At 60.8% G+C, this 26,402-nt stretch overlaps 3 protein-coding genes and 1 non-coding gene across 5 annotated transcripts; 3 read left to right on the top strand and 1 right to left on the bottom strand.

The window, feature by feature from the left end:
- Positions 1 to 265: 265 nt before the first annotated feature.
- PATL1 (PAT1 homolog 1, processing body mRNA decay factor) lies at positions 266 to 10,785 on the top strand. 2 transcript variants are annotated; one of them, XM_054068861.1, is made up of 19 exons: positions 266 to 416; positions 632 to 743; positions 1,417 to 1,628; positions 1,703 to 1,777; positions 2,435 to 2,629; positions 2,721 to 2,822; positions 3,126 to 3,215; positions 3,363 to 3,574; positions 3,647 to 3,736; positions 3,913 to 4,096; positions 5,576 to 5,699; positions 5,894 to 5,991; positions 6,066 to 6,125; positions 6,567 to 6,715; positions 7,697 to 7,856; positions 8,379 to 8,528; positions 9,338 to 9,429; positions 9,654 to 9,803; positions 10,130 to 10,785. In XM_054068861.1, the coding sequence occupies exons 1-19, from the start codon at positions 402 to 404 to the stop codon at positions 10,149 to 10,151; spliced, it is 2,292 nt and encodes a 763-aa protein (XP_053924836.1). In that variant the 5' UTR covers positions 266 to 401; the 3' UTR covers positions 10,152 to 10,785. The 2 variants fall into 2 exon arrangements, with proteins under 2 accessions (XP_053924836.1, XP_053924835.1); XM_054068860.1 differs by having other exon boundaries at positions 1,700 to 1,777.
- Positions 10,786 to 11,929: 1,144 nt separating this feature from the next.
- Positions 11,930 to 19,733, top strand: OSBP (oxysterol binding protein). Its single transcript, XM_054068844.1, has 14 exons — positions 11,930 to 12,204; positions 14,324 to 14,532; positions 15,714 to 15,961; positions 16,057 to 16,255; positions 16,663 to 16,768; positions 16,851 to 16,905; positions 17,017 to 17,148; positions 17,223 to 17,468; positions 17,546 to 17,666; positions 17,813 to 17,916; positions 18,010 to 18,105; positions 18,202 to 18,383; positions 18,770 to 18,990; positions 19,068 to 19,733. The coding sequence occupies exons 1-14, from the start codon at positions 11,930 to 11,932 to the stop codon at positions 19,208 to 19,210; spliced, it is 2,337 nt and encodes a 778-aa protein (XP_053924819.1). The 3' UTR covers positions 19,211 to 19,733.
- A 1,245-nt stretch (positions 19,734 to 20,978) lies between these two features.
- On the top strand, positions 20,979 to 21,051 carry TRNAV-UAC (transfer RNA valine (anticodon UAC)). The gene has a single exon. It is a non-coding gene; the product is annotated as a tRNA-Val (tRNA).
- A 289-nt stretch (positions 21,052 to 21,340) lies between these two features.
- On the bottom strand, positions 21,341 to 25,693 carry CABP4 (calcium binding protein 4). The gene is made up of 6 exons (XM_009565500.2): positions 24,258 to 25,693; positions 23,202 to 23,232; positions 22,492 to 22,635; positions 22,286 to 22,395; positions 21,644 to 21,791; positions 21,341 to 21,556 (listed from the first exon to the last, which is right to left on the bottom strand). Exons 1-6 carry the CDS (start codon positions 24,504 to 24,506, stop codon positions 21,528 to 21,530), a joined length of 711 nt encoding a protein of 236 aa, XP_009563795.2. The 5' UTR covers positions 24,507 to 25,693; the 3' UTR covers positions 21,341 to 21,527.
- Between the last annotated feature and the right edge of the window lie 709 nt (positions 25,694 to 26,402).

Genomic DNA, 26,402 nt, shown 5'->3' with positions numbered 1-26,402 from the left:
TGGGGACAGGGCTGGGGGTGACAGGGCTATGACAACTGGGGACACAATGGGGAACGGGCCTGGGATGAAAGGGCTGTGACAATCGGGGACACGACTAGGGGGACAGAAATGGAGGGACAGAGTTGGAGGGACAGGGCTGTGACAATGTGGGGACACGACTCTGGGGACAGTGCAGAGCCTATGTCGCTGTCGCTGTCACCTCCCCATTCCCCAGCGGCCGCTGTCCCTTTAAGAGCTCCAGTGGGCGCGGCCTTTATGCTAATAACTATCATTAAGCCCTGCCCCCTCCTTCCGTTAGTCGCGCCCTGCGTGTGTGACGTCATGCGCGCGCGCCGGCGCATGCGCGGGGCCGCCGGGGAGCGGGCGGCGCGCGGGGCCTGCGGGCGGTGGGCGCCGCCGCCATGTTCCGGTACCAGGTAAAACGGAAAGAGGGGAAGGAGGGGAAAGCTGGGAGCACGGGCAGGGGGCCCGCAGGGGCGGAGGTGGGGAGAGGGGACGCTGGGCCGTCCAGCCCGGCGTCCCCCCGCCCCCGCAGCCCCCCGCCCCAACTAGGCCGCACCGGGGCCGGTGATTTCTGTGGCTCAGGGAGGCCCTGACTTCCCTCTTTCTCGTTGCTCCTCGCTCTCCGCAGTCCCTGGAGGACTGCCCGCTGGATGAGGATGAAGACGCCTTCCAAGCGTTGGGGGAGGAAGACGAAGACATCGATCAGTTCAATGATGACACGTTTGGAGCTGGGGCTGTCGGTAAAATTTACCCCCAGCCCAGAATTCCCTCCCTTTGTGATCTTTGTGCTGCTTCCCTGCTGCTCTTCCTGCTTTCCGTCACTGAGCTTTGTCGGTGGGGGGGAGGTGTGGCTGTGAGGGTTAGGAGACAGAGCTGAAGGGACATGGCTCTGACAACTGGGGGTCTTAAGTGAGGACACAGGTGTGACAACTGGGCGATGCAGCTGGAGACAGGGCTGTGACAACTGAGGGTTACAGCTGGGGACAGGACTGTGACAATTGGGGGATGCAGCTGTGACAGTTGGGGGTCAAGGCTGGGGGGACGCGGCTGTGACAGTTGGGGGTCATGGCTGCAGGTCACGGCTATGACAACTGGGGGACACAGCTGGGGATGTGGCTTGACAGCTGGGGGAAATGGCACAGGACGTGGCTGGGAGGAGGGGCTGTGACAACTGGGGGACATGGCTAGGGGGACAGGGCTGTGATAATAGCGGGACACGGTTGAGGACATGTCTGGGGACGCAGCCATAACAACTAGGGGACAGGTGGGGGGACAGGGCTGTGACAATTGGGGGTTGCAGCTGGGGGAGTAGAGCTGTGATGAATGAGGGACACAACTGTGAACACAGCTGTGACATCTGGGGGACACGGCTGGAGGGACAGGGCCTGACAACTGACCGCACTTGCTTGGCAGACGATGACTGGCAGGAGGCGCATGAGCGGTTGGCAGAACTGGAGGAGAAACCGGTGGCCAACAGGGAACGGGATGGAGGCGGCGGTGAGGACACAGACCTGCTGGGTGACCCCGAGGACGCGCTGGCAGAGCGGCTCACCCGGCTGGTGATTGACAGCGAGCTGGAGGACCCCGCCATCATGCAGGCTGTGCAGACGAGGGGCCCTGCGCAGGTGGGAGCAGGGCTGGGTGAGGTGCCCGTGGGCCTGGCAAGCTCCTTGCTGACTCCGTGTGTCTTTTCCAGCAGCCTGGGGGGCTGAATTCCAGCATCTGGGATAGCTCGGCCGTCCTGCAGCGCATCCGGGGGCCGCTGCTCACTCAGGTATGGTGTTGGGTGGTGGTGGCAGCAGCCACTGTGGCTCCCCTAACACCCGTTGAAGCCTTGTGGTTCCACTGGCACGGGCTCATTGGCACCTCCAGATCGGCTTGGGATAGCAGAGCATTCCCCTTGCCACTGGCAGGGTTCAGGTGGCCACGCTTGGCTCTTAGACATCCCTGCTTGGAGGCTAGAGAGCCAGGTTGTGGTCTTTTCATGGATCCGTGGTGCCTGGTTGCGTCTGAGAGGCATCAACACTCTCGTCAGGGTTTGGGCATGTCGGCGCTTCAAGGCAGAGGGTTTTTTTTTTTGTTGCAGTTTATTTAAGAGTCAGGTTTTTAAGTGCAAGCGGAGCGCGCAGCGCAGCTGGCTTTGTCTCGGCTCAGCAGGGCTGAGGAAGGCTGGGAAGTGAGCCGGTGTGTGGCATCCAGTTCCTACCCTGTGGTCATGCAGTGCTGTCACCCTAGTGGGCATTTAGAGGTCCCCAGGAACCCCCTGCCATCACATGGGGCTCCTGGGAAAACGCAGTGGGATGTGGAGGAGACCTGGCAGGAGAAAGGATGCGGCTGTCACTGCCTGGGCACATCCCTGAGTGTTCATCCTGCCCATCCCAGTCAGTGACTGTTACCCTGGGGGGAGCTTTCCCTCCCCTTCTGCTCACAGGAGATGCCATCGGTGTCCGTGCTGGACTACGCTCTGCCTCAGAGACCCGCACAGCCTCGAGAGGAAGAGCGGGACCCCTCGGAGCGAGCGCTGCCCCGGCGTTCCTCGTCCCCTGTCATCGGGAGCCCTCCTGTCCGGGCTGTTCCCATCGGCACCCCTCCCAAGCAGGCCACCATGCCCAACTTCAACCAGCAGGTATCTCTGGCTGGCCACGCTCATGGATCTGAGGGCGCGGGCTGCTCCCTGGGGAGCTGACAGGGAAACTGGGCCACTTCCCCTCTCCTAGATCCTGTGTCCGAAGCCTGTCCACATCCGAGCTCCCATGCAACAGCGCTACCCTCCTTCCTACGGCGAGAGGATGTCCCCCAACCAGCTCTGCAACGTACCGGTACTTCTGTTCTGCTCTGTGTTGGCACTGCTTTTGGTATTCTGGTTGCTGAGAGGTTTTCCAGCCTCCCCAGAACCCCCTAAAGCCCCTTTCTCTTCCTCTCACCCACACCTTTGGGCCCTGGCAGCGCTGGACTGTCTGTGTGACACGCAACCACCCAGCTGCTCGTCTCTGCTTCCATAACCCTGTCCTGCCTGGATCAGCCCGGCTGCCCAACCCAGCCTGGCTTCCTGGCACTTCATTTTGTGCTGTCGGCTATGCCAGGGCTGTGATCAGCATCTCTCTTCCCTTTTCTTCCTGCAGAATTCCTCCCTCCTGGGCCACCCGTTCCCTCACAGCGTCTCTCCTGTCCTCACCCACCTGCAGAGAGCGCAGCTGCTTGGAGGAGCCCAGGTAAAGCTCCCTTCTCTCCTATGCTGGCAGCATCCTGCGTTTCCCTTTGTGGGAGCTGCCTCCACCTGGCTCTTCCTGGCCCTCCCTGGCTGGGCCTTTCCCTTTGTCCTCAAATCCTGACTGCAGGCGCCCTTTCTACTCTTCCAGGCCGGCCGAATGTCCCCCAGCCAGTTTGCCCGGGTCTCTGGCCTGGTCGGAAGCCCCCTCCCCTCTGTCAATCCTAAGCTGCTCCAGGGTAGAGTTGGGCAGATGATGTCTCCAGCCGGTGGGTTTCGTGCCTTCTTTGGGGCTCCTCCCGCTCCTCCTCCCTCACAGCCGCAGCACCCGCCAGGCCCTGGATCCCACCTGCAGAGCCTCCGGTAGGTCCTATCCCTCTCCCAGATGCCTGCCCGCTCTCCACACCCACCTCTGAGACTTCCCACTCTACCCAGGCCGCAGCCCCAGATGTTCCGACCGGACACCACCCACCTGCACCCCCAGCACCGCCGGCTCCTGCATCAGCGGCAGCAGCAGAACCGAAAGTGAGTGCTGGCCCAGCGCCAGAGCTGGGAGAGGGGCTGCCTGGTGCCAGGAAGGGGGGAATTGCATCGCCCCTCAGCCGCGGGGATGTTGTGCTGCCGGGGCTAGCCTGTCCCCGCTCTCTGTCCCTTCCTGTAGCTCCTGTCTGCTCACGGGTGCCCTTCTTGCCTCCTGCCAGCCAGCACCGGAGCCTCAACGGCTCTGTGGGGGACCGAGGGGGTCACCGGAGCAGCCACCAGGAGCAGATGCGCAAAGATCCCTATGCCAACCTCATGCTGCAGCGGGAGAAGGATTGGGTGTCCAAGATCCAGATGATGCAGCTGCAGAGCACTGATCCCTACCTGGATGACTATTACTACCAGGTACTGGGGAGGAAGCGCTCGGCTCACTCTGCTGCATATCCCGTGTCCGCGGCTGCTGGCATAACGCTCCCATGTGATCTGGTGTCTTCCCAGCATGGCCACTGTGCCAAGTTGGGTGGGAAGAGGAAGCCAATCCTGAGAGTGATGTAGTGCGGGAGCGTTCCTAGATCCAGTCGTGGGGAACAATGCACTGGAGAAGGGAGGCAGGGATGGAGTTGGGGCAAGCATTCCCAGAAAGGAAAGCTGCCTTCCTGCTCTTGGGCACAGTCTCTCAGGGTGAGAAGACTTTGGCAGCGTGGATTTGGAGGGTGCAGCAGGAGGAGAACGGTAGAGTAGCTCATCTGTGCCTGATAGCCGCAAAATAAACAGGCAGAAGGGGAGACAGGGAGGCGGGTAAATGGAAAACACAGAGGAGAGCTCTGGGGAAGGAATGGAAATTTGCATTGAGTAAGGAGGACTTCGGTGGTGATGGAGCCCATGGGATCCAAAGGGCGAGGTGGAGAAGGTGGATAGGGAAAGACTGCTCCTGCTCCTTTCCATTCAAGAATAAGGAGCACCAGGCAGGGCTGGAAGGAGCTAGACTGAGAGCAGACGGAGCAAGGTGGCAGCTGGGCTCTTGCTGATGGTGGTGGATGCTCAAAGCTCAGCTGGGACAGAGGGAACTTGAGGCAGCTTCACATGAGGGAAATCTGCAGAGGGCTTTAAGCTCTTTAGGATGGAGATTGAACAGTGTCTGGGAGCGTCTCCAGGGCAGTTAGTTGCCAGCTGTGCTGGGGGTTTGGCCTCTGTCTCTGTGGAGCAGGGTGTGGAGATGGCAGCCATATGCCCAGAAAGGTCCTGGAGTGGCCGGTGGGACTGTGAGTGTGGAGCAAAGCAGGGAGGGCAGTCGAAATGGGTCAAAGCAGTCCAGTCGTCTCCGTCTGGGCTCCAGTGGGAGCTGTGGAAAGTGGGTCCATCTGCTCTGGAGCTGGCGGAAGGCCTCGTGCTGACAGAGGTTTTCTGGGAGCCGTTGGATGAGCTGATCCCCAGTAGAGGAGAGGAACTGGTGTGGCCACAGCCAGGATCTGAGTCAACAAAGCTGCGCTGTTGCGAAAGAGGTGAACGTTGGCCGGGGTGGGTGGGAAGAGCACGTGGGGAGCCATGTGGGAGGCCCCAGCATGGTGCTAACAGAGCCAGGCAGGTTACTGGAGCATGCTGGGACAAACTGAAAGCTGAGGATCTCGCAGAGAGAGTGGATTTGTCATTGTTTTGAGAAAGGGAAGGCTGAGGAGGAACCTTAGCCACAGTCACCTCAAGGGATGATGGAGGAGGATGCAGTCATCCCATTGTGCACTGGGGATGGTGGTTTGAAATGTTGCTGCTGGTGTTGGGAAGAGCGGAATGCGGTGGGAGAGGGATGGAGCACATTTTGGAGAGAGGATTGCCTTGCATCAGTCCTCGCCAGCTGATTTTTGAGGGTCTCAACCTCCTCCCTCTCAGAATTACTTCCAGAAGCTGGAGAAGTTGTCAGCAGCAGAGGAAGTCCAGGGTGAGGGTCCCAAGAAGGAACGCACTAAACTCATCACACCTCAGGTGGCCAAGCTGGAGCACGCCTACAAGCCAGGTAAGCTCTCCATTCTCCACACAGTTGGGAAAGGTGGTGGGTTTTCCTTCCAGGCTGGAGAAGGGGCTCTCACTGGTGCCAGTTGAAGTCTGGAGCAAACCACAGGTCTGCCTTTGGGCCAGAGATAAAAGGGGGCGAGGTGGGGTCAGGCCTGGATTGATTCCGTTTGCTTCCCTTCTCCCTCCTTCCTGCAGTGCAGTTTGAGGGCTCACTCGGGAAGCTGACGGTGTCCAGTGTGAACAACCCCCGGAAGATGATTGACGCAGTGGTGACCTCCCGCAGCGAGGATGATGTGAGTCCTGGCCCTGCCTCCCTGCCGACGCAGCTCTGCAGCTGCAGCTCTCACTCGCTGTCCCTCCCCACCAGGAGACGAAGGAGAAGCAGGTTCGGGACAAGAGGCGCCAGACCCTCGTCACAATCGAGAAGGTGAGTTCCAAGGTGGGGCTGGAACAAAGGAAGAGACCACGGAGATGAATTTGTCTGGACATCCAGCTGGTGGGGAAAAGCCAGCAATTGACAATGGCTGAGCTCCTGCTTGCAGGAGAGCATTCCCTGAAGCAGAAAAGCTGGAACTGGGTACCAGCCCTGCCCCAAAACAGCCTGGGTGGGCTTTGCAGGGTCTAATAGTGACTCACAGCTCCAGGGCAGTGACACTTCAGCCGCTGGGCGAGAGGGTGGGCACTTGCGTTCACAGAATCCTTCCTGATTTTGCTGTCATGCTGGGTCTGAGGGAAGCTTTGATGGGGTCGGGGCTGGATGCACCATTCCTGTAGGAGCAAAGGAGATGGGAGGGCCTTGGCTGGAACCCTCCTGGGTCTCTGTGGAGCAGATCCTAGTTTCCCACTGTAACCATCATCTCTCCTGCAGACGTACAGCCTCCTCCTGGACGTGGAGGACTACGAGAGACGCTACCTCCTGAGCCTGGAAGGCGAGCGGCCGGCCCTGATGGGCGAGAGGAAGCAGAAGATCTGCGATATGTATGACAATCTTAGGGGGAAGGCACCCGGGCAGGAGAGGTGAGCAGGGCTTGGTCACTGCCTGGGGCTCCAGCATTCCACAAGCACATGCAGCCGCCGAAATCAGCTTTCCAAAGCCCTATTTCCCAAAGAAGAGTTGGGATTATTCTTCCAGGGGTGGATTGGGAGTTGAAAGAACCACTTTTTCCCTTTTTTTTTTTTACCTTTTTTCCCCTTTTTCCCCATGGGATTGGTTGATGTGGTTGTGGTCCTATGACAACTTCCATCCCTGCAGCTCTGGTGTGGCACACAGTGCTTGTCTGCCTTGTTGCTGGGCATCTTTCCACCCTGGCACATCTCCGGCTGCCTGGTTTCAAGTGTTTGGCCTCTCGCCTGCTTTATAGCTGCAGCAGCAGGGATGGGCAAGGATGGACACGGGGAGAAGGGAACAGAGCTGGGGAAGGGGCTGGAGAAACGGGGGTTCTAGGAGCAGTTGAGGGACCTGGGGATTTGCTCTGGAGAAGAGGAGGCTGAGGGGAGACCTCATCGCTCTCTACAGCTCCCAGGTGAGGTGGGCACTGGTCTCTTCTCCCAAGTAACAAGTGATAGGATGAGAATAAATGGCCTCAAGCTGTGCCAGGGGTGATTTAGGTTGGATATTAGGAACAATTTCTTCACTGAAAGGGTTCTCAGGCACTGGCGGGGGCTGTCGAGGGCAGTGGTTGAGTCCCTGTCCCTGGTGGGGTTTAAAAGACAGGTAGATGTGCTCAGGGCTATGGTTACTGGACTAGGTACTACTGGACGGGTACAGTTGGACTCAATCTCAAAGGTCTTTGCCAACCAAACAATCTGATTCTCCTGCCCAGCCTGTCAGACAGGCAGAGGTTGGGCTCAGGGCTGTCATTCCTGCCTTGTTTTTCCCTCCTTGGGGATGTTTTTGTACTCAGGTGTGTTTTCTGCCCAGAGCCACCTGTGGGTGGAACACCACGTGTGTCCTGGGGTGCTCCCAGCGGAGGGCCAACACCTTTCTCCTCTCCTCAGGCTGAGTGATGACCACTTCATGCAGATCATGTGCATCCGGAAAGGGAAACGCCTAGTGGCCCGGATCCTCCCCTTCTTGTCACCCGAGCAAGCGGCCGACGTGCTCATGGCAACGGCCAGGAACCTGCCCTTCCTCATCAAGAAGGATGCTCAGGATGAGGTGAGATTCCAAGGGCTAGAGACAGATCTCCTCTCTTCCGTGGAGGAAGATGTCAAACGGCATCATGTGGCTAACGGGTGATTGTTTCTGGCTTTCCTGGGAGGCTGCCAGATCCATTTCCCGTGCCTGCCGGCTGGCACAGCCCATCCCAGCCTCGCCGGGAAGGAAGCAGGGAGTGTTCCTGATAAATGATGCCTTTGTTTAACGATCCCAGCTCTTGGCAAGTGCTTGTCCAAAGGGCTGCATCTCTGACTCATTGGGTGGCAGTGGGAGACTCCGTTTTCCACAGACAGGGAGCAGAGGGCAGCGTCTTCCATGCTCTCAGTGTCCTTTGTGGTAGTTTTTACACAGGGAACAAAAATCTAGGTGCCTGTGAGATAAATCTGAGCTGGAACTCAGGAAGAGTTTGTTCTGTAGAAGCAAGGCAGCGTCTTGTCAGGGTCCATGAGGCACTGGAGTGGCTGTCTGGCCCTGGGGAAGCATGATTCCCTGCTCCTGACCCCTCTGTTCCGCTCTCTGCAGGTGCTGCCCTGCCTGTTGAGGCCCTTCTCACACGTTCTCTACCACCTTCCCTTGGGAACGGTCACCAGCCTTGTGCAGCAGCTAACGAACCTACCTCAGAGCGCGACGGCGCCCACCAACCCACACCTCACTGCTGTGCTCCAAAACAAGGTGCTCCCCTCACCCTGCTTCCCGCATTCCTACACCCCAGCAGCTCCTCCTGTCTCCCCAGAGCTGGGAAGCATTGTTCTCTGGCAGCGTCCTGGCACTGGATGGTGAAACTGGGTACAGGAATGGCACAGGAGCCCCTCTCCCCTTCCCTTGCTGATTAACAAGGGTGCCTGGGTGATTAATCAGCCCCTCTGAGCTGGCCTTGGACTTTGCTGCAGTCTCACAGCCCGCTCCTTTGTTTATCCCACTGAGATGCAGATCCCTGCTCTGAAATCCAGGGCAGGAGAGCCTCTCCGCTGCCGTGGCTCTGTGGAAACGTCCCTCGGAGCTGTGCACGGAGTGGTCCATCATGGGGGAGCCCCAGTAGTGCCTGCGTGACTCAGGCCACTAAACTTCCTCATCCTCCTCCTCCTCAGGGGTCTGCAAAGGCAGCTGGGGATCCTCTGGCTAGTGCCAGAGTCCCTGGGAGGGGTTGGGAGTCCCCGGGAAACTTGGGAGTTACTAGGAGGAGTTGGGAGTCCTTAGGAATGATTGGGAGTCCTTGAGAGGGATTAGGAAGTCACCAGGAGGAACTGGGAATCCCCAGGATTGGAAAGCAGAGGTTATTCTCCCACGCACCCAAGAACACTCAAAGGGGAGGAGCGGTGGGAGGAAAGCTCACCTTGCCCTGCCCGCAGGGATTTCCTTGGGATGCCTGGCAGCCCTCGGAGTGCCAGTACCGGTTTGTGATAGGACCAGCAGGAATATGGCCTTCCCAGCAAGAATGTGGTCTTACCAGCACCCCCTGATGCCTTCTCTCTCTCCCGCAGTTTGGCCTCTCCCTGCTGTACTTGGTGTTGAGCCGCGGGGAGGAATTGCAGAGCTCGGATGCGACCACGGAGCTAATGCAGGACAACCAGTGGTGAGCGTCATCCCTGGCTGCACCTCGGGCTGGGGGGAAGGCGGCGATGCCGGCGGGGTCGGAGTTGATGAAGAAGAAGGAGGTTTAATTACGGTCTCTCGGCACAGCAGCACTGGAAACAGCCAGAGAGAAAGGCAGGCCCGAGGCAATTCCCTCTTCCCAGAGGGGAGTTGGGAGAGCGCCCGGCTCCTGACGCCTCTCACTCCTCTGCCTCTTTCCGGCAGGACGGAGCTGATGCTTATGGCGACCCGGGAGCTCCTGCGGATCCCTCAGGCGGCCTTGGCGAAGCCAGTGTCCACCCCTTCCAACCTGATCTCCCTCTTCTCTCGCTACGTTGACCAGCAGAAGCTGAACCTGTTGGAGACGAAATTGCAGTAAGTGTTGGCCGTTCATTTCTCCTGCAGGAAGGGATGGAAGAGGGTGAAACCAGGGGTGAAGGGAGAAGTCCCCACCTTTTACTGGAGGGGATGAAGAAGTGCAAAACCAGATACAAAGGGAGAAGCTTCTGCCTTTTTCTTCCACTGGAGTGGATGGAATAGGGCAAAATCCTGGGCAAAGGAAGAGCTCCTGCCCTTTTCTCCCATGGGAGGGGATGGAAAAGGGTGAAACCCGAGGGCAGGTGCAAGGAGCAGCCCGGGATGAGGGGAGTCGCTGCCTCCACGGCTCCTCTGACTTCTCTGCACTTGTTCCCCGCTTCCAGCTTGGTGCACGGGATCCGGTAGGACACGTCCACGTTCCAGAGGATGGATTGGGAGGGCACGCGGCCCACCTGCTATCGATCCCTGTGGGACGGTGTATCCCCGCTGTCCCCTGGTGCAGGATCCGGGCTGGGGGGTGGGGCGGAAAGGGAGCAATTTGGCTGCTTCTCCCCCAAAGTTCTGCACCCCCCCCCAACAACAACAACAACAGCTGCTGCATCTCCCCACCACCACACGCACACTACGGAGGAACGGAGCTTGGGCAGGGCTGAGAGAGCCCTCCCCTCGCTCCGTGGGGTGCCCCCTCCTCCTTCCCCGCCCCCCCCCAGCCCCACATCGCTGTGTGAACGCCCACACACACCTCATTTTTGCACACTTGCCTTGTCTTCCCGAGCCTCCCTGCCCTCCTTCCTGCACCGGGATCTCTCCCGGCAGCTCCAGGCTGAGGGCGGGGATGGCTCAGCCGTGCCCTCCCTCTGGAATTGGGGAAGGGGGGGGGGGGCAGGGAGGGAGGAGGGGATGTTGGATTTTTATTCTTTTTGCTTTTAAACAAGAAACCAGAAAGATTTGCACATGTAAGGATTTTACAACCTGTGACTCCTCCCTGGCATTAACCAGCCCTTCCCCGCCTGCTCCCGGCCCCCCCCTCGCTCTCCTCCCACCGATCAAATTATTATTATTATTATTTCTTTTTTTTTCTTTGTGCCCCCCCCCCCGCCCTCGTTTTTGGTTCTGGTTAATGAGAATAAAGTTTCTAAATTTACATTTTTATAGGGTATTGTAAATAAAGATGAATTGTATACTGGTGGCAGCGTGGGCTTTGCTTGGGGAGGTGGGGCACAGGCAGGACCCAGCCCCTCCCTTTCAGGAGGTGCAGGAGCCCCCTCTTTTTCAGGGGGTGCAGGGACAGGTTCCCCCCTTCTCTCAGGGGGTGCAGGGACGGGCCCTCAACTCAGGGGGTGCAGGGACAGAACCCCCCTCTTTTTCAGGGGTTGCAGGGAGAGGACACCCTCCATATCGTGGAGTGCAAGGACAGGGCCCCCCCATCCTTAGAGGGTGCAAGAAGAGGACCCCACCCAACTCATGTGCAGAGACAGGAAATCCCCCCTCATTAGGGGGCACCTAGGACCCTGTCTGGCCCCTCCCCACCACTGGCTCGGCTTAACGGGGGGACGGAGGGGCTCCCGCGGATCCGGTTGCCGCCAACCAATGGCAGAGCGACGCCCCGCCCCCTCAGGCACGGAGTCACCGCTCCGCCACGAGGCCCCCTCCGCCTCCCCCATTCATTGGCTCGAGGCGGAGTCAGAGCGGCCCGGCAGCCAATGGGAGCGCAGGGGGAGCGCGCAGCGATCCCAGAGCAGCCAATGGGCGCTCAGGCCACGCCCCTCTGGGGCCGCTCCACCAATGGGCGTGTGGCTCAGTTAGGGAGACGAAACAACCAATGGGCCCGCAGTCCCCGCCCCCTCGGCTCTTTTCGCCAATCAGCGCGCGGCTGAGTCAGAGCGGCGAGGCAGCCAATGGGCGCGCAGGCCCCGCCCCCTCATGCCGTTTCACCAATCAGCGTGCGGCTGAGTCAGCGAGGAGGGAAAACCAATGAAAGCGCAGTCCCCGCCCCTCTTTACCCTTTCCACCTATCAGCGCGCGGCAGAGCCCTGGCGGCCGGGCAGCCAATGGGCGAGCACCGCCTTCCCGCCGCAACCAATGGGCGAGAAGTTCCCGCCCTCCCGCGCCCTCGCCGCCAATCAGCGCCCGTTTCCCGCCAAAGGGCGCGGCGCGGGCGGGCGCGTGACGCAGCGGCGGCGATGGCGGAGCTGCGCGTACCCCCCGGCCCGGCCGCGGCCGCCGTGGCGGCGGCTCTGCCCGGGCCCATGGCCCTGCCCGCGGCCCCCAGCGCCGCCCCGGCCCTCCCCGCGCCCCCGGCGGCGGCGGGAGGCGGTGGCAGCGGCGGGGCCGGCGCGGGCGGGGCGGGCGGCGCCGGTTCGGCCCGCGAGGGGTGGCTGTTCAAGTGGACCAACTACATCAAGGGCTACCAGCGGCGCTGGTTCGTGCTCAGCAACGGGCTCCTCAGCTACTACCGGTACGGCACCGGGCACCCGCCCCTCCGTGACCTTGGGACCCGCCTCCCGCTGTTCCCCGCCCCGAGCAGCCGCTGCTCCGCTGGCACCGGGGTGAACGGGGGGGGTGGGGAGGAGGCGCTGACGGGTGCCCAGCGGGGACCCGGGACCCCCTCCCGGGGCGGACCGGGAACCGGAATCCGCGGGAAGCTCGGGATTCGCGTCCCGGAGGCACCGGGCCCGCCCTCCTGGTACCGGGCCCCGGCGGTGCCAGGCTAGCCCGGCGTCTGGGACCGTGAAACGGGGAGTGATGGGCACGGAGGAGCCCCCGCAGAACCCTGTGCTCCGTTATGGTGCACTGAACCCCACAGCAGCGGGGAACCCCGAACCGGGGCCAAACCCCGGCACCGGCGGTGAAAACTTGATCCAGCAGCGAACCCTGGCCGTAGGACCCCCGTGCTAGCGGTTAGGCCTGGCACTGGCAGTGACCCCCATGCGATGGCAGCGAACACCCACACTGACAGTGAGACCCCCATTGTGGCGGTGAACCCCACACTGGCGGTGAAACCCCCCCAGTGGCAGTGAAACTCGCACTGGCAATGAACTCAGTGCTGGTGGGGATCCCCTGTGATGGTAGTGAACCCCCTACGCTGGTAGCGAGACCCCACACTGGCAGTGAAACCTGATGGTGAGACCCCCACGCTGGTGGTGAAACCTGGCACTGGTGGTGAACCCCCCATGACGGCAGTGAAGCTTGGCACTGGCAGTGAACCCCATGCTGGCAGTGACACCCCCACAATAGCAGTGAACCGCCATGCTGGTGGTGAGACCCCACAAGGCAGTGAGACCCCCCACGCTGGCGGTGCAGCCTGGCACTGGTGGTGAACCCCCACATGGCGGTGACCCCCCGGCTATGGCAGTGAGACCCTGCGCTGCTGGTGAAACCCATGCCAGCAGTGAGATCCCCATGTCAGCAGTGAAACCCCACACTGGCAGTGAAACCTGGTGGTGAGGCTCTCGCACTGGCGGTGAACCCCATGCTGGTGGTGATCTCCATGTCGACACTGACCCCCATGCAATGGCAGTGAACCTCCTCGCTGGTGGTGTAACCTCCATACCAGTGGAGATCCCCACGCTGGCAGTGAAACCTGGTACCAGCAGTGAACCCCTGTAACGGCGGTGAGATCCCCATGCCAGCGGTGAAACCTCACACTGGTGGTGAAACCTGGCAGCGAGACCCCCGCACTGGTAGTGGTGAACCCTGTGTCAGCAGCGAGAACCCCACGCTGGTGGTGAGACCTGGCACTGATGGTGAAACCCCACGTTGGCACTGAAACCCCCGTGATGGTAGTTAAATGGCGCTGGCGGTGACCCCCCTGTGATGGCAGTGAAACCCCGGCCCTGGCGGTGAGATCCCACAGTGGGGGTGAAACCCGTGCCAGTGGTGAGACCCCCATGCCAGCAGTGAACCCTATGCTGGTGGTGAAGCCTGGTGGTTAAATCTGACGCTGGTGGGGAACCCCACGGTGGTGCTGAACTCCTCAGTGGCGGTGAGATCTCGCACTGGCGGTGAGACCCCACAGTGGCAGTGAAATCCCACGCTACTGGTGAACTCCATGCCGGTGGTGAAACCCCTCATGCTTGATGTGAAACCCCCTGTGTTGGTGGTGAAACCCCCATGCTGGTGATGAACCCCACACTGGTGGTGAAACCCTGTGCCAGGGGTAAACCCCGCACTGGCAGTGAGAGCCCTGTGGTGGTGCTGAAAGCCCACACCAGTGGTGAAACCCCCTGCGGTGGCGGTGAGACCCCAGCACTGGCGGTGAAATGCCACAGTGGTGGTGAACCCCACACTGCCGGTGAAGCCCCCGATGCTTGAAGTGAACCCATGCCAGCAGTAATACCCCCGTGCTGGCAGTGAAATCTGGCACTGGCGGTGAAACCCGGCACAGGCGGTGAAACCCCACGCCAGCGGTGAAACCCCACGCCGGCTGCGCACCCGCCCAGCTCGGCAGAGCCCTATTAATAGCACTGCCTGCCCAGCTGGGAATGTCATCCCCCTCCCTGGCCTCCCGAGGGCTTGGCCACTGCCTGGCCAGGCTACGAGCCACCTCCAACCCCGCCTCGCCACCCTTCTTTCAGCTCCAAGGCAGAGATGAGGCACACTTGCCGCGGCACCATCAACCTGGCGACGGCCAACATCACGGTGGAGGATTCTTGCAACTTCATCATCTCCAACGGCGGCGCCCAGACCTATCACCTGAAGGCCAGCTCAGAGGTGGAGCGGCAACGCTGGGTCACTGCACTAGAGCTGGCCAAAGCCAAAGCCGTCAAGATGTTGGAGGAGTCAGGTAGGGCTCTCGCATTGGGATGACTTCATGTGGGTCTCCATGGAGCCAGGCAGCAACACCAGCCACTTCTGACTCCCATGTGGGTTTCCCATCTTGTTTTTCCCATCTGTAAAACATGATCCCACGTCACGTCGCTGTTCCAAGCGCCATCCGAGTTCCCAAGCGGCAAGGAACCTGCTTTTCCCCATCCATCTCCCGTTCCCAGTTGGGATGAGGAGCAGGGTTTGGGTCACATTGTCCCTGCTGGAGACAGTGAGTGGCCCGGGGTGGTGATGGCTGCTCCCTGAGCAGGATTTGGAAGGGGTGGCCGTGTCTGTCGGTGTGTGAGTTTGGCAATTCTGTCCTGCCCTGCTGCAGCCATGCTGGCGTGGAGCCAGCTTTTCCTCCTGCCCAGCTTTGGTTTGAGGAGCTGCCAGCAGCCTGGCACACACTTCCTTGCTAGCGTGACGGCTCGTGCGCCATCTGCTCCAGGCTGCCGCTCCCTGCCGTGCTTCGTGGCCGTTGTCTTGCCATGGTGGTGGTCAGGAGTGTCCTATGTTCAGCTCTTGGCCTTTGGGAAGTGGGGCTGCTGCCTGTGGTGCCCGTCCCGGCAGCCCTGTGGTCAGATCCCGGCCTGGATCAAAGGGCAACTGCTCCCAGTTCTGGAGTCCTCAGCACAGGGAGGACATGGAGCTGTTGGAGCGAGTGCAGAGGAGGCCACGGAGATGATCCGAGCGCTGGAGGACCTCCGGTCTGAGGCCAGGCTGAGAGAATTGGGGTTGTTCAGGCTGGAGAAGAGAAGGCTTCGGGGAGACCTTAGAGCAGCTTCCAGGACTGAAAGGGGCTCCAGGAAAGATGGGGAGGGGCTCTTGATCAGGGAGTACAGGGACAGGACAAGGGGAACGGTTTGAAGCTGAAAGAGGGGAAATTGAGATGAGATCTTGGGGAGAAGTGTTTTGCTGTGAGGGTGGGGCAGCCTTGAGCAGTGGTGGCTGCCCCATCCCTGGAGGGGTTCAAAGCCAGGCTGGATGGGTCTTGGAGCCCCTGATCCAGTGGGAGGTGTCCCTGCCCATGGCAGGGGGTGGAACTGGGTGGACTTTGATGTCCCTTCCAATTCAAACCACTCCACGATTCTCACCCGTCTCCTGGCGGGGAGAGAAGAGGCCCCACCAGGCCCCGCTAACATCCCATCCTGCTGGCAGATGACTCCGGTGACGAATCGGTGTCGCAGACGGACAAGACGGAGCTGCAGAGCACGCTGCGCACCCTGTCCAGCAAGGTGGAGGATCTGAGCACCTGCAACGACCTGATCGCCAAGCACGGCACAGCCCTGCAGCGCTCCCTCAGTGAGCTGGAGACCCTCCGTCTGCCGGCCGAGAGCACCGAGAAGATCAAGCAGGTGAACGAGCGAGCTACGCTCTTCCGCATCACCTCCAACGCCATGATCAACGTGAGTTCATGCGCCCCACATGCTGTGGGGCAAGGCAGGGGGTCTCGTGGGGCCATGACATGGACCCTGTGGTGTTGGGACACTCTTCTTCGCAGGCCTGCCGGGATTTTCTGGTGCTGGCACAAACTCATAGCAAGAAGTGGCAGAAATCGCTGCAGCACGAACGGGATCAGCGCATCCGGCTGGAGGAGACGTTGGAGCAGTTGGCCAAGCAGCATAACCACCTGGAGAGGGCTTTCCGTGGTGCTACCGTCCTGCCCGCCAGCGTGTCTGGCACCGGCGGCTCTGCCAAAGGTACCACCGGGATGTCAGGAGCTGCTGTGCTGGTTTTTTTGGGGCTGGATTAGGGGGACCTGATGGTGCAGGACGGAACTGATGGCAGGGCGTGGAGCTGGTGGTGTGGGATGGACCTGGCGGTGGGGGACGGAGCTGTTGGTGCAGGATGGAGCTAGTGGTACAGGACAGGGGTCAAGGAAGCCAACAGTGCTGTGCCCAGGGCTGCTTCCAGCCCCTTTCCTAAGCCAGGTTTACCTTCCTTCGCATCACTGACCGCCAGGAAGCTTGCCCTGCTCCTCAGAAGCTTTGTCCGCCTTGACAGGGGCAGTGTGTGGCTCCTCACCCGGCTGGAGGTGATGGGAGACCCTCCACTTCCCTGCTGGGGGAAACTGGAAGGAACCTTGAACCCGTCCTCCCTCTCCCAGATCCATGCTGCCCCGCAAAAGGAGACCTGAGTGACGAAGACGATGACAACGAGTTCTTTGATGCGCCGGAGATCATCACCATGCCGCTGGAGAGCATGGGCCACAAGTGAGTGTGAGGGATGTGGGGCTGCCCACCCGCCCGCCACGCTCCGCTCGAGATTGATCCTGCCCTTCTCCTCCCGCTCCAGGCGCACTGGCAGCAACATCAGTGGCACCAGCAGCGACATCAGCCTGGATGAGCAGGTAGAACGGGAGGGTTTCTGCCGGCATCGTGCGCTGAGCTGGCTCTTGGAGGAGCAGATCTGGGGTGGATGCGAGGGGTGGGGGTCTCAGCAGCCCTCGTTTTGCCCCCAGTACAAACACCAAGTAGAGGACACCAAGAAGGAGAAGAGAACGCGCATTCCCTACAAACCCAACTACAGCCTCAACCTCTGGAGCATCATGAAGAACTGCATCGGGAAGGAGTTATCCAAGATCCCCATGCCGGTGAGCGGGAATGCGGCTGGCTGGTGCACTCAGAGGACCCCAGGAACCCTTTTTTACCTCTGGTTCCCCTCCAGGTGAACTTCAACGAGCCCCTGTCCATGCTGCAGCGCCTGACGGAGGACCTGGAATACCACGAGCTGCTCGACCGAGCGGCCAAGTGCGAGAGTTCCTTGGAGCAGCTCTGCTACGTGGCTGCCTTCACCGTCTCCTCCTACTCCACCACCGTCTTCCGCACTAGCAAACCCTTCAACCCCCTCCTTGGGGAAACCTTTGAGCTGGATCGCCTGGAGGAGAATGGCTACCGTTCCCTGTGTGAGCAGGTACCAGCCAGTCCCGCTGCTCCAGCCCTCCGATCGCTCTGGGTGGCCGGCACTGACCTGTCCCCTCTCCCGGCCAGGTGAGCCACCACCCGCCAGCCGCTGCCCACCACGCAGACTCCAAGCACGGTTGGACGCTTCGCCAAGAGATCAAAATCACCAGCAAGTTCAGGGGCAAATACCTCTCCATCATGCCTCTGGGTGAGCTTCACATGCTTGGGAAGGGATGGATACTGCACTGTGTGTGGGATCAGAGCAATTTGAGGACCACCTGAGTCTCTGTGAGCCAGGAACCCCCAATGATTCTACCCCAAGGAACCATTCCCAACCCAGCTTTCTCTCCTCAGGTACCATCCACTGCGTCTTCCACTCTTCGGGCAACCATTACACATGGAAAAAAGTCACCACCACCGTGCACAACATCATCGTGGGCAAGCTCTGGATAGACCAGGTGAGATGAAACCCGTTTGTGCCCATCCCGTACGGAGATGTGGATCCCACGTGTCGTGGTTTTCTGACCCTCTCCTCCTCTTCTTCTCCACAGTCAGGTGAAATCGAGATCGTCAACCATAAGACGGGCGACAAATGCCTCCTCAAATTTGTTCCCTACAGCTACTTCTCCCGGGATGTGGCGAGGAAGGTAGGGATGTGGGAAGGCTGGGAAGAACGTGGGGGATGCTCTGAGGTTCTTGTGGCTCCGGGATATCTAGATTCAGGCTGTCCCCTGTCCCACCAGGTCACTGGGGAGGTGATGGATCCCACAGGGAAGGTGCACTTTGTCCTGCTGGGCACTTGGGATGAGAAGATGGATTGCTACAAGGTGACCCAAAGCTCTGGGGACAACGGAGCTGAGGGGCGGCAGAGAATCCACGAGACCGAGGAGAACCGGGTGCTGCTGTGGAAGCGGAACCCACTCCCGTGAGTAGGATAAGGTGTCCCAGGAGCTGGGAGGGAGCTGTTTCCAGGTCCTTGGAGACATGAGATAAGGCGTCCCAAGAGCTGGGAAAGAGCTGTCTCCAAGCAAGCCCTCCAGAACGTGGGATAAGGTTTTCCAAGAGCTAGGAGGAAACCATCTCCAGGCCCTCAGGGACATGGAATAAGGTGTCCTAAGAGCTGGGAGGGAGACGTTTCCAGGCCTTCAGGGATATGGGATAAGATGTCCCAAGAGCTGGGAGGGAACCATCTTCAGGCCTTCAGGGACATGGAATAAGGTGTCCCAAGAGCTGGGAGGGAGCCACCTCCAGGCCCTCAGTGAAGGGTGTGAAGCCCAAGGGGGCTGAGCTCCATCCTCTTCCTCGCCTCAGGAAGTATGCGGAGAACATGTACTACTTCTCGGACCTGGCGCTGACACTCAACGCTCCAGAGAGCGGCACAGCACCCACGGACAGCCGCCGGCGACCTGACCAACGCCTGATGGAGAATGGCCGCTGGGATGAAGCCAATGCTGAAAAACAACGGCTGGAGGAGAAACAACGCATCTCCCGCAAGAGACGCGAGGCTGAGGCTGCCCGGGCCACCGAGGACGGTGAGGAAGCAGTTGGTGACCCTCATCTTTCTCCTTGCGCGGCCCTACCTCCCTCACCCCATCTCTCTGCCCTCCAGGAACACCCCACGATCCCTACAAGCCGCTGTGGTTTGAGAGGAAGAAGGATCTGGTCACGCAGGAGTTGACACACGTCTACAAGGGTGGTTACTGGGAAAGCAAGGAGAAACAGGACTGGTCTTTGTGCCCGGACATTTTTTGAGCGCCAAGAGGGGGACAAAGGCGCCCGGCCGGCTGCCAGGGGAGCCGTAACGCCCGCCCGGCGCAGCTCCCAGCTGTCTGTCCGTCTGTCTTAACCGCCTGCGCTCGCCTGCCGGGGTTGCCTTAGCCCATCCAAACTGACCTTGATGCTGAGAGCGGGGAGGGGGAGCCAGAATTTGGGGGGATGTTCATCACTGCCCTGGTTTTGGGGCGCAGTGGGGCGAGCCCAAGGCTGGCCTTGGTCTCTCCCCTCTTTTTGGTTCCCCGAGGCGTTGGGGGGGCGCACAGGGGAGGCCGGACTGTGCCCCACACTGTTCTATAGGTGTATATTATACATAGAGGGGGGGCCCTTCTTGGGGGGGGTCTTGTCCCCCCTTTCTGGGGCACCCGGGCCCTTCTTGGGGGGCCTTGTCCCCCCTTTTTGGGCCCCCCCCTTGAGGTGCCTTCCCAGGTTTCGGAAGCAGGGGGGGTCTCTCCCATCCATCCCTGCACCCCAAAACACTACAGGGGCTGGGGGGAGGCTGAGGGGGGGGTCTCTGCACCCCCAAAATAAAAGTTGGGGAGCATACGATGCCTTTTTTTTTTTTCTTCCCCCCCTTTTTTTTCTTCCAGGATAAAACTTAAATTAAAATCTGTGAATGCCCCAGCCCGGCTGCGTCTGCTCCATCTTGGGGGGTGGGCACTGGTTTTGGGGGGCCTCCACGCTCTTGGCAAAGTCGTGAGGGACAGAGGGATAACTGAGGGATCCGGGGGGGGTTCCTACACCCCAAAAACATAGGTGGACAGCACTCAAGCAGGGACTTGAACCCTGGACTCTCTGATTAAAAGTCTGATGCTCTGTCAGCTGAGCTACCCAAGCAGCTCTGAGATTTTTGGGGTGCAGGGCAGAGGTCATGGTTCTCGGCCTCCTCCTCTTCCTCCTGCTGCTGTTCTCACTTTCTGGGCTCATCACCGTGTGCCCCAAGCCCATCCAGGTGCCCCCAATATCTCCACAGGCTCCTCCTCTTCCTGGAGGTTCCCAAGTGTCACTGACGTGGCTCCTTGTCCCTCCCACCCTGGGGTGACCCCCAAATCCTTTCCGTGCATCCCACTTCCCTGGGGGACGCAAACCCTGGTTCCTGCTGCCCCCTGTCCCTGTGACCCCCTAAACTCCTCCTGTGTCCCCCAACCCCCCTGCTCCTTCTCCCTGTTGTTACCTGTGTGAACCCTTGTGTCCGCTCAAACCTCGGCTCCTTGTTCCTGCTGTCCCTTCCCAGCCTGTGGGATCCCCCTGTGCCCCCCCAACATAATCTTGTGCCCCCCAAATCCCTGTTCCTTGCTTTCCCTGCTTTCCTTTCCTAGCCTGTGTGAACCCCTGTGCCCCCCAAAATCCTTGCTCCTTGTCCTTGCTGGCCGTTCCCAGCCTGTGGGACCCCCCTGTGACCCCCAACCCACTCTTGTGACCCCCAAACCCCTTCTGTGCTGCCTGAACTCCTGTTCCTTGTCCTTGTTGTTACCTGTGAGACCATTGGTGCCCCCCTAGACCCACTCCTGTGCCTGCTGCCCCCTCCCAGCCTGTGAGACCCCCCTGTGCCCCCCAACCCAATCTTGTGCCCCCCGAAACCCTGCTCCTTGTCCCTGCTGCCTGTTCCCAGCCTGTGGGACCCCTGGTGTCCCCCAACCCCCTCCCGTGCCCCCCACTCCAGTCCCACAGGGGTCTGGCTTGGAGTGTCTGCCCAGCCTCCCTGGGCCAGGGCCCCCCCATGGATTTGGGGGTGCACCACTCCTGTGGCTCTGTGGTGTAGGGGTGATCACGTCTGCTTTACACGCAGAAGGACCTGGGTTCAAGCCCCAGCAGAGCCACCCATGCCTCAAGGGGACATGTTGGGGGTGTCCCCATCTCCCCAGGGACCCCTTCCCAGTCCCCCCCCTTTTTGCCAGGGGAGTCCCAAACCCTTCCTGAGCCCTCCATCCTTTCCTGTCACCCCATTCCTGCCTGTCCCCCACACCTGCTCCCACCCCCTGTGCTACCCCCCAGGGTGGCTCAGGACAGGCAGGGCTTGGGGACATCCCCACCCCACATCCCGCCCCACCCCAAAGACCATCAGGTACCCCCAGGTCTGGTCAAGGGGGTTTATTGGGTCGCCCCACCGCACCGCCACCCACCCCCCTCCGGACGCTGGTGAGGTTGAGGTTCTCACGTCCACCCCATTCCCAGATGTGACCTCAGCTCCAGCTGTTCACTCTGAACCCTAATGATGGCAGAGAGGCTGGGCCAGTTGGCTGGCAGGGACCTCCTGCTGAGGATCTGGGAGGTCTTCTCCTGCACTGAGGCTTTGTTACCGCGTTGACAGCATCATAACGAACTCTGTGGGACGAAGGAGGAGACCCAGGGCTGAGCACCCCCGTCACAGCCCCCCAACCTCGTGCCATGGGAGCAGGAGGGACCCCTCACCATCAAAGTCCACGCGCCCGTCCCCGTTGAGGTCTACGTCCTGCAGGATCTCATCCACCTCCTGCGCCTTCAGCTGCTCCCCCAGCAGCGCCGCGATGGCCTCCCGCATCTCCGTGCTGCTGATCTCGCCATCCCCGTTCATGTCGAACTGCAGCGCCCGCAGTGCGGGGTCACCCTTCCCACCAGCCCCCTCCCTGTCACCCCATGGTCTTCCCACGGCCATCATCCCCTCCATGCCTGTGGTCATCCCCATGGTCACCATTCCCCTGTGTTCACAGTCTCTCCATGGTCTTCCTGTGGTCATCGTCCCCTCCATGCCTGTGGTTGCCACGTCTCCATGGTCACCATCACCTCATGGTCTTTCTCTCCTCTATGCCCGTGCTCCCTCCCATGGTTGTGTTGCCCCCATTGTCACCATCACCCCATGGTCATCATCCCTTCCATGCCTATTGGTCATCCCCATGGCCACAAACCTCCATGGTCACCATCAGCCCATGGTCATCATCCCCTCCATGCCTACTGGTCATCCCCATGGCCACCAACCTCCATGGTCACCATCACCCCATGGTCTTCCCATGGTCTTCATCCCTTCCATGCCCATGTTCCCTCCCATGGTTGTGGTCCCCGTGGTGGTGACCCTACCTCCCGGAAGGCGATCTTGAGCTCCCTGACGCCCACCATGTGGGCCGTCTCCTCCCGCAGTTTTGGCCCCATCATCTGCACAAAGTCCTCAAAGTCCACGCGGCCGCCCACTGCACACAGAAAAGGGACAACCTCAGAGCTCCATGCCCCATCTCCCACCCCTCTGACCTCCTCCCCAGCCCCATGGGGACAACCCCCACACTCACTCCTCATCTTGATGTGCTGGGAGATCTCAATGAGCTCCATCTCGGTGGGCATGTAGCCCAGGGTGCGCATGCAGGCGCCCAGGTCCTTGTAGCTGATGTACCCATCCTGGTCCGTGTCGAACTCCTTGAAGGCATCCAACAGCTCTGCCGGTACACGTGGGGACACGTGGGACATCACCACATCAGATGTGGAGGTCCACCACGCACCGTGCAACCATGGGGTAGGACTAACCCTAGGTGTGGTGCCATGGCATGTGTCCTCATGGCACTGCACCCCATGGCAGATGCCTCCATGAGAATGTGTCCCCATGGTAGATGCCTCTATGCCCCATGTCCCCATGGCATTGCACACCATGGTAGATTCCTCCATGCCATGTGTTCCCATGACACTGCACCCCATGTCAGGTGCCTCCACGAGAACGTGTCCCCATGGCAGAGCCCTTCATGCCCTGTGTCCCCACATCACTGCACCCCAGGGCAGATGCCTCCATGCCCTGTGTCCCCCCATAACTGCACCCCAGGGCAGATGCCTCCATGCCCCGTGTCCCCACATAACTGCACCCCAGGGCAGGTGCCTCCATGCCCTGTATGCCCACATCACTCCACCCCAGGGCAGATGCCTCCATGCACTGTGTCCCCATGGCACCACACCCCATGGCAGATGCCTCCATGAGAACATGCCCCCCAGCCCCTGGTGGCCCCGTGCTCACCATCCAGCTCTTCTGGTGACAGCTCCCGCTCCTGCTCCGGGTGCACCAAGGGTGGGAGCAGAATCAGTCCCAGATCATCACCACCCCCCCGCCCCAGGCACCCGCGGTGTCACCTTCGTTAAGCGTGGGCCAAAATTAACTCTGTTGCGAGGGATTAGAGGGATTGGAGACAAAGCCCTTCCCTGCCCCATGCCAGCCCCCCCTACCCACCCTGTCCTGGTCCTCAGGTCCCCTGTCCCACCACCCACCCTGGCACCCCCTTGGGTGCTGCCAAGGGGTCTCCATGCTTCTGGAGGGGGGGGACCAGCGGTGGTCCCTGCCAGCTCGGCTCCATGCTGTCCCCTGGTGTCCCCAACCCCGTCCCATGTGTCCCCATGTCCCCTCCATCTCCAGGGCCTTGGGGTGTCCCCTCCATCCCCAGTGCCTCCATGTCCCCTCCAACCCCAGTGTCCCAATGTCCCCTCCATCCCTTCCATCCCCAAGGCCTTGAGGTATCCCCAACCCCATCCCCAGAGCCTCCATCCCCAGCATCTTGGAGCATTGTCCCCAGTGCCCGCATGTCCCCTCCACCCTCAGGCTTTCCAGGCATCCCCAACACCATCTTCAATGCCCCCATGCCCTCTCCATCCTCAGAGTCCTAGACCATCCCCAACCTCATCCCCATGCCTCACATCCCCTCCATCCCTAGAATCCTGGAGCATCTCAACCTCATCCCCATACCCCATGTCCCCTCCATCTCCAGGGTCTCAGAGCACCCCAACCTCATCCCTGTGCCCTGTGTCACCTCCAACTCCAAGACCATCCCCAACCTCATCCCCATGCCCCATGTCCCCTCTGCCCCTAGGATCCTGAAGCACCCCATCCTCATGCCACACATCCACTCCATCCCCAGGATCCCAGAGTGTCCTCAACCTTGTCCCCATGCTCCACATCCCCTCCTTCCCCAAGAACATCCCCAACCCCATCCCCATGCTCCACGTCCCCTCCATCCCTAGGATCCTGGAGCACTCCAACCTTGTCCCCGTGTCTCATGTCCCACATCATCCCCATGCCCACCTTGCCAAACACGGTGTTGAGGAAGGGCGAGTAGGTCTTGGTGGCCGCGCTGTGGGCGTCCCCAGCCCCCTTCTTGCTGTTCTTCTGCCCGTGGCCACCATGCCGGGACTCAGAGCCGGGGCTTTTGGTGCCTGAGGTGCCTCCGTCTTCGTGAGCTTTGGGGCTTTTCTCACCCACCTCTCCCCCTTTCCCCTTGTCTGGGGTCTCCGTGTCCTTGGGGACCCCTTTGTCCCCCCGCGAGCGTGGCATGGGTGGGCAAGGAGCAGGACCCCGCGGTGCCCAAGCTTGAAGGAGGAGCAGGGAAATCCTCTTAGGGCGACGTCGTCCTCACCACCCCTGTGGGCTACATGGGGCTGCGCAAAGCCAATTAGCGGTGATTAACAGCAGGAAACGGCCCTCGGCCACCACCATCGGTCATGGCCTTGTGCCAGGGTACAGCCACAAAGCCACGGTGCCACCACCATTGGCCATGGCCTCAGCACACATCCAGGCCCACGCTCTGAGTCCCAACACCAGCATCAACCAACACGCCCAACGATGTCACCCATGGTCACCACCTGTGTCCCCAGCACTCACCCACGTCCCCAACACTCTCTCCCCATGGCCACCATCCATGTCCCCAATGCTGTGTCCCCATTACCACCACCCATGTCCCCAGCACCCACCAACATCTACAGTGCTCTGACCCCATGGTCACCATCGATGTCCCCAACAGTCTCACCCCATGGTCACCACCCATGTCCTCAGCACCCACCAATGTCCGTAGCCCTCTCACTCCATGGCCATCTCCCATGTCCCCAGCACCGACCAACGTCTGTAGCTCTCTCACTCCATGGCCACCACTCATGTCCCCAGCACCCACCACTGTCCGTAACTCTCTCACTCCATGGCCACCACCCATGTCCCCAGCACCCACCCACGTCCCCAATGCTCTCACCCCATGGCCATGACCTATGGGGACCCTGCCCCATGGGATGACCCTGCCCCATCACATGATCCAACCCCACAGTGACCCTGCCCCACAGGGGGACTCTGATCCATGGGGACACTGGCCCACGGTGATGCTGTCCCACAGGGACTCTGCCCCATGTGGTGACTTTGTCCATGTGGTGACGCTGCCTGCAGGCAGGGGTGACCCTTGCAGAGGAGGATGGAGGGACCTTGGGGGACAGAGATGGGGACAGCAATGGGAATGGGGACCATGATGACCCCACTGGGTAGGGGGACAGGGATGACCCCCTTGGGGACAAGGATGGGGAGACCTTGCAAGACAGGGATGGGGACAGCAATGGGAATGGGGACCTTGGGGGAGAAGAATGGGGATGGGGACAGGGACCAGGATGGATCCCACTGGGTAAGGGGACAGGGATGACCCCTGCGGAGGAAGATGAGAGGACTTTGGGGGACAGGGATAGGGACCGGAATGGGGATCTTAGGGGACAAGAATGGGGATGGGGACAGGAAAGGGGAGAGTGACTGGGATGGGGACGACCCCTGAGTGGGAGGATGCGGGTCCTTGGGGGACAGCAATGGGGGTGGGGACCTTGGGGGACTGGGCTGGGGTAAGGGCTGGGGACAGGAATGATGCCCTGGGGAGGAAGATGGGGGTCCTTGAGGGACAGGGCCGGGGACAGGGACAAGGCTAGGGACAGCAATGGGGATGGGGACCTTGGGAGACAGGTATGGGGCTGGGGACAGGGCTGGGGACCGGGATGGGGACGGGGATGATGCCCTGGGGAGGATGGGGGACCTTGGGGGCCAGGGAAAGGGATGGGGCCAGGGAAAGGGAGAGGGACTGGGATGGGGCCAGGGAAAGGGAGAGGGACTGGGATGGGGACAGGGATGGGGCCAGGGAAAGGGAGAGGGACGGGGATGGGGACAGGGATGGGGCCAGGGAAAGGGAGAGGTACGGGGATGGGGACAGGGATGCGGATGGCCCCTGGGGGGGAGGATGGGGGTCCTTGGGGGACAGGAATGGGGAGAGGGGCAGGAATGCGGACAGGGATAGAGATGAGGCTGAGGGCCGGGCTGGAGACAGGGAGGACCCCGGGGGGGAGGACGGGGGTCCTTTGGGGGACAGGAATGGGGACAGGGACCGGGACGGGGCTGGGGACAGGGATGACTCCTGGGGAGGAGGACGGGGGG

This window comes from Cuculus canorus, chromosome 5 (genome assembly GCF_017976375.1).
Source record: "Cuculus canorus isolate bCucCan1 chromosome 5, bCucCan1.pri, whole genome shotgun sequence".
NCBI lineage: Eukaryota > Metazoa > Chordata > Aves > Cuculiformes > Cuculidae > Cuculus > Cuculus canorus.
This window is presented reverse-complemented; position numbering and strand designations above follow the sequence as displayed.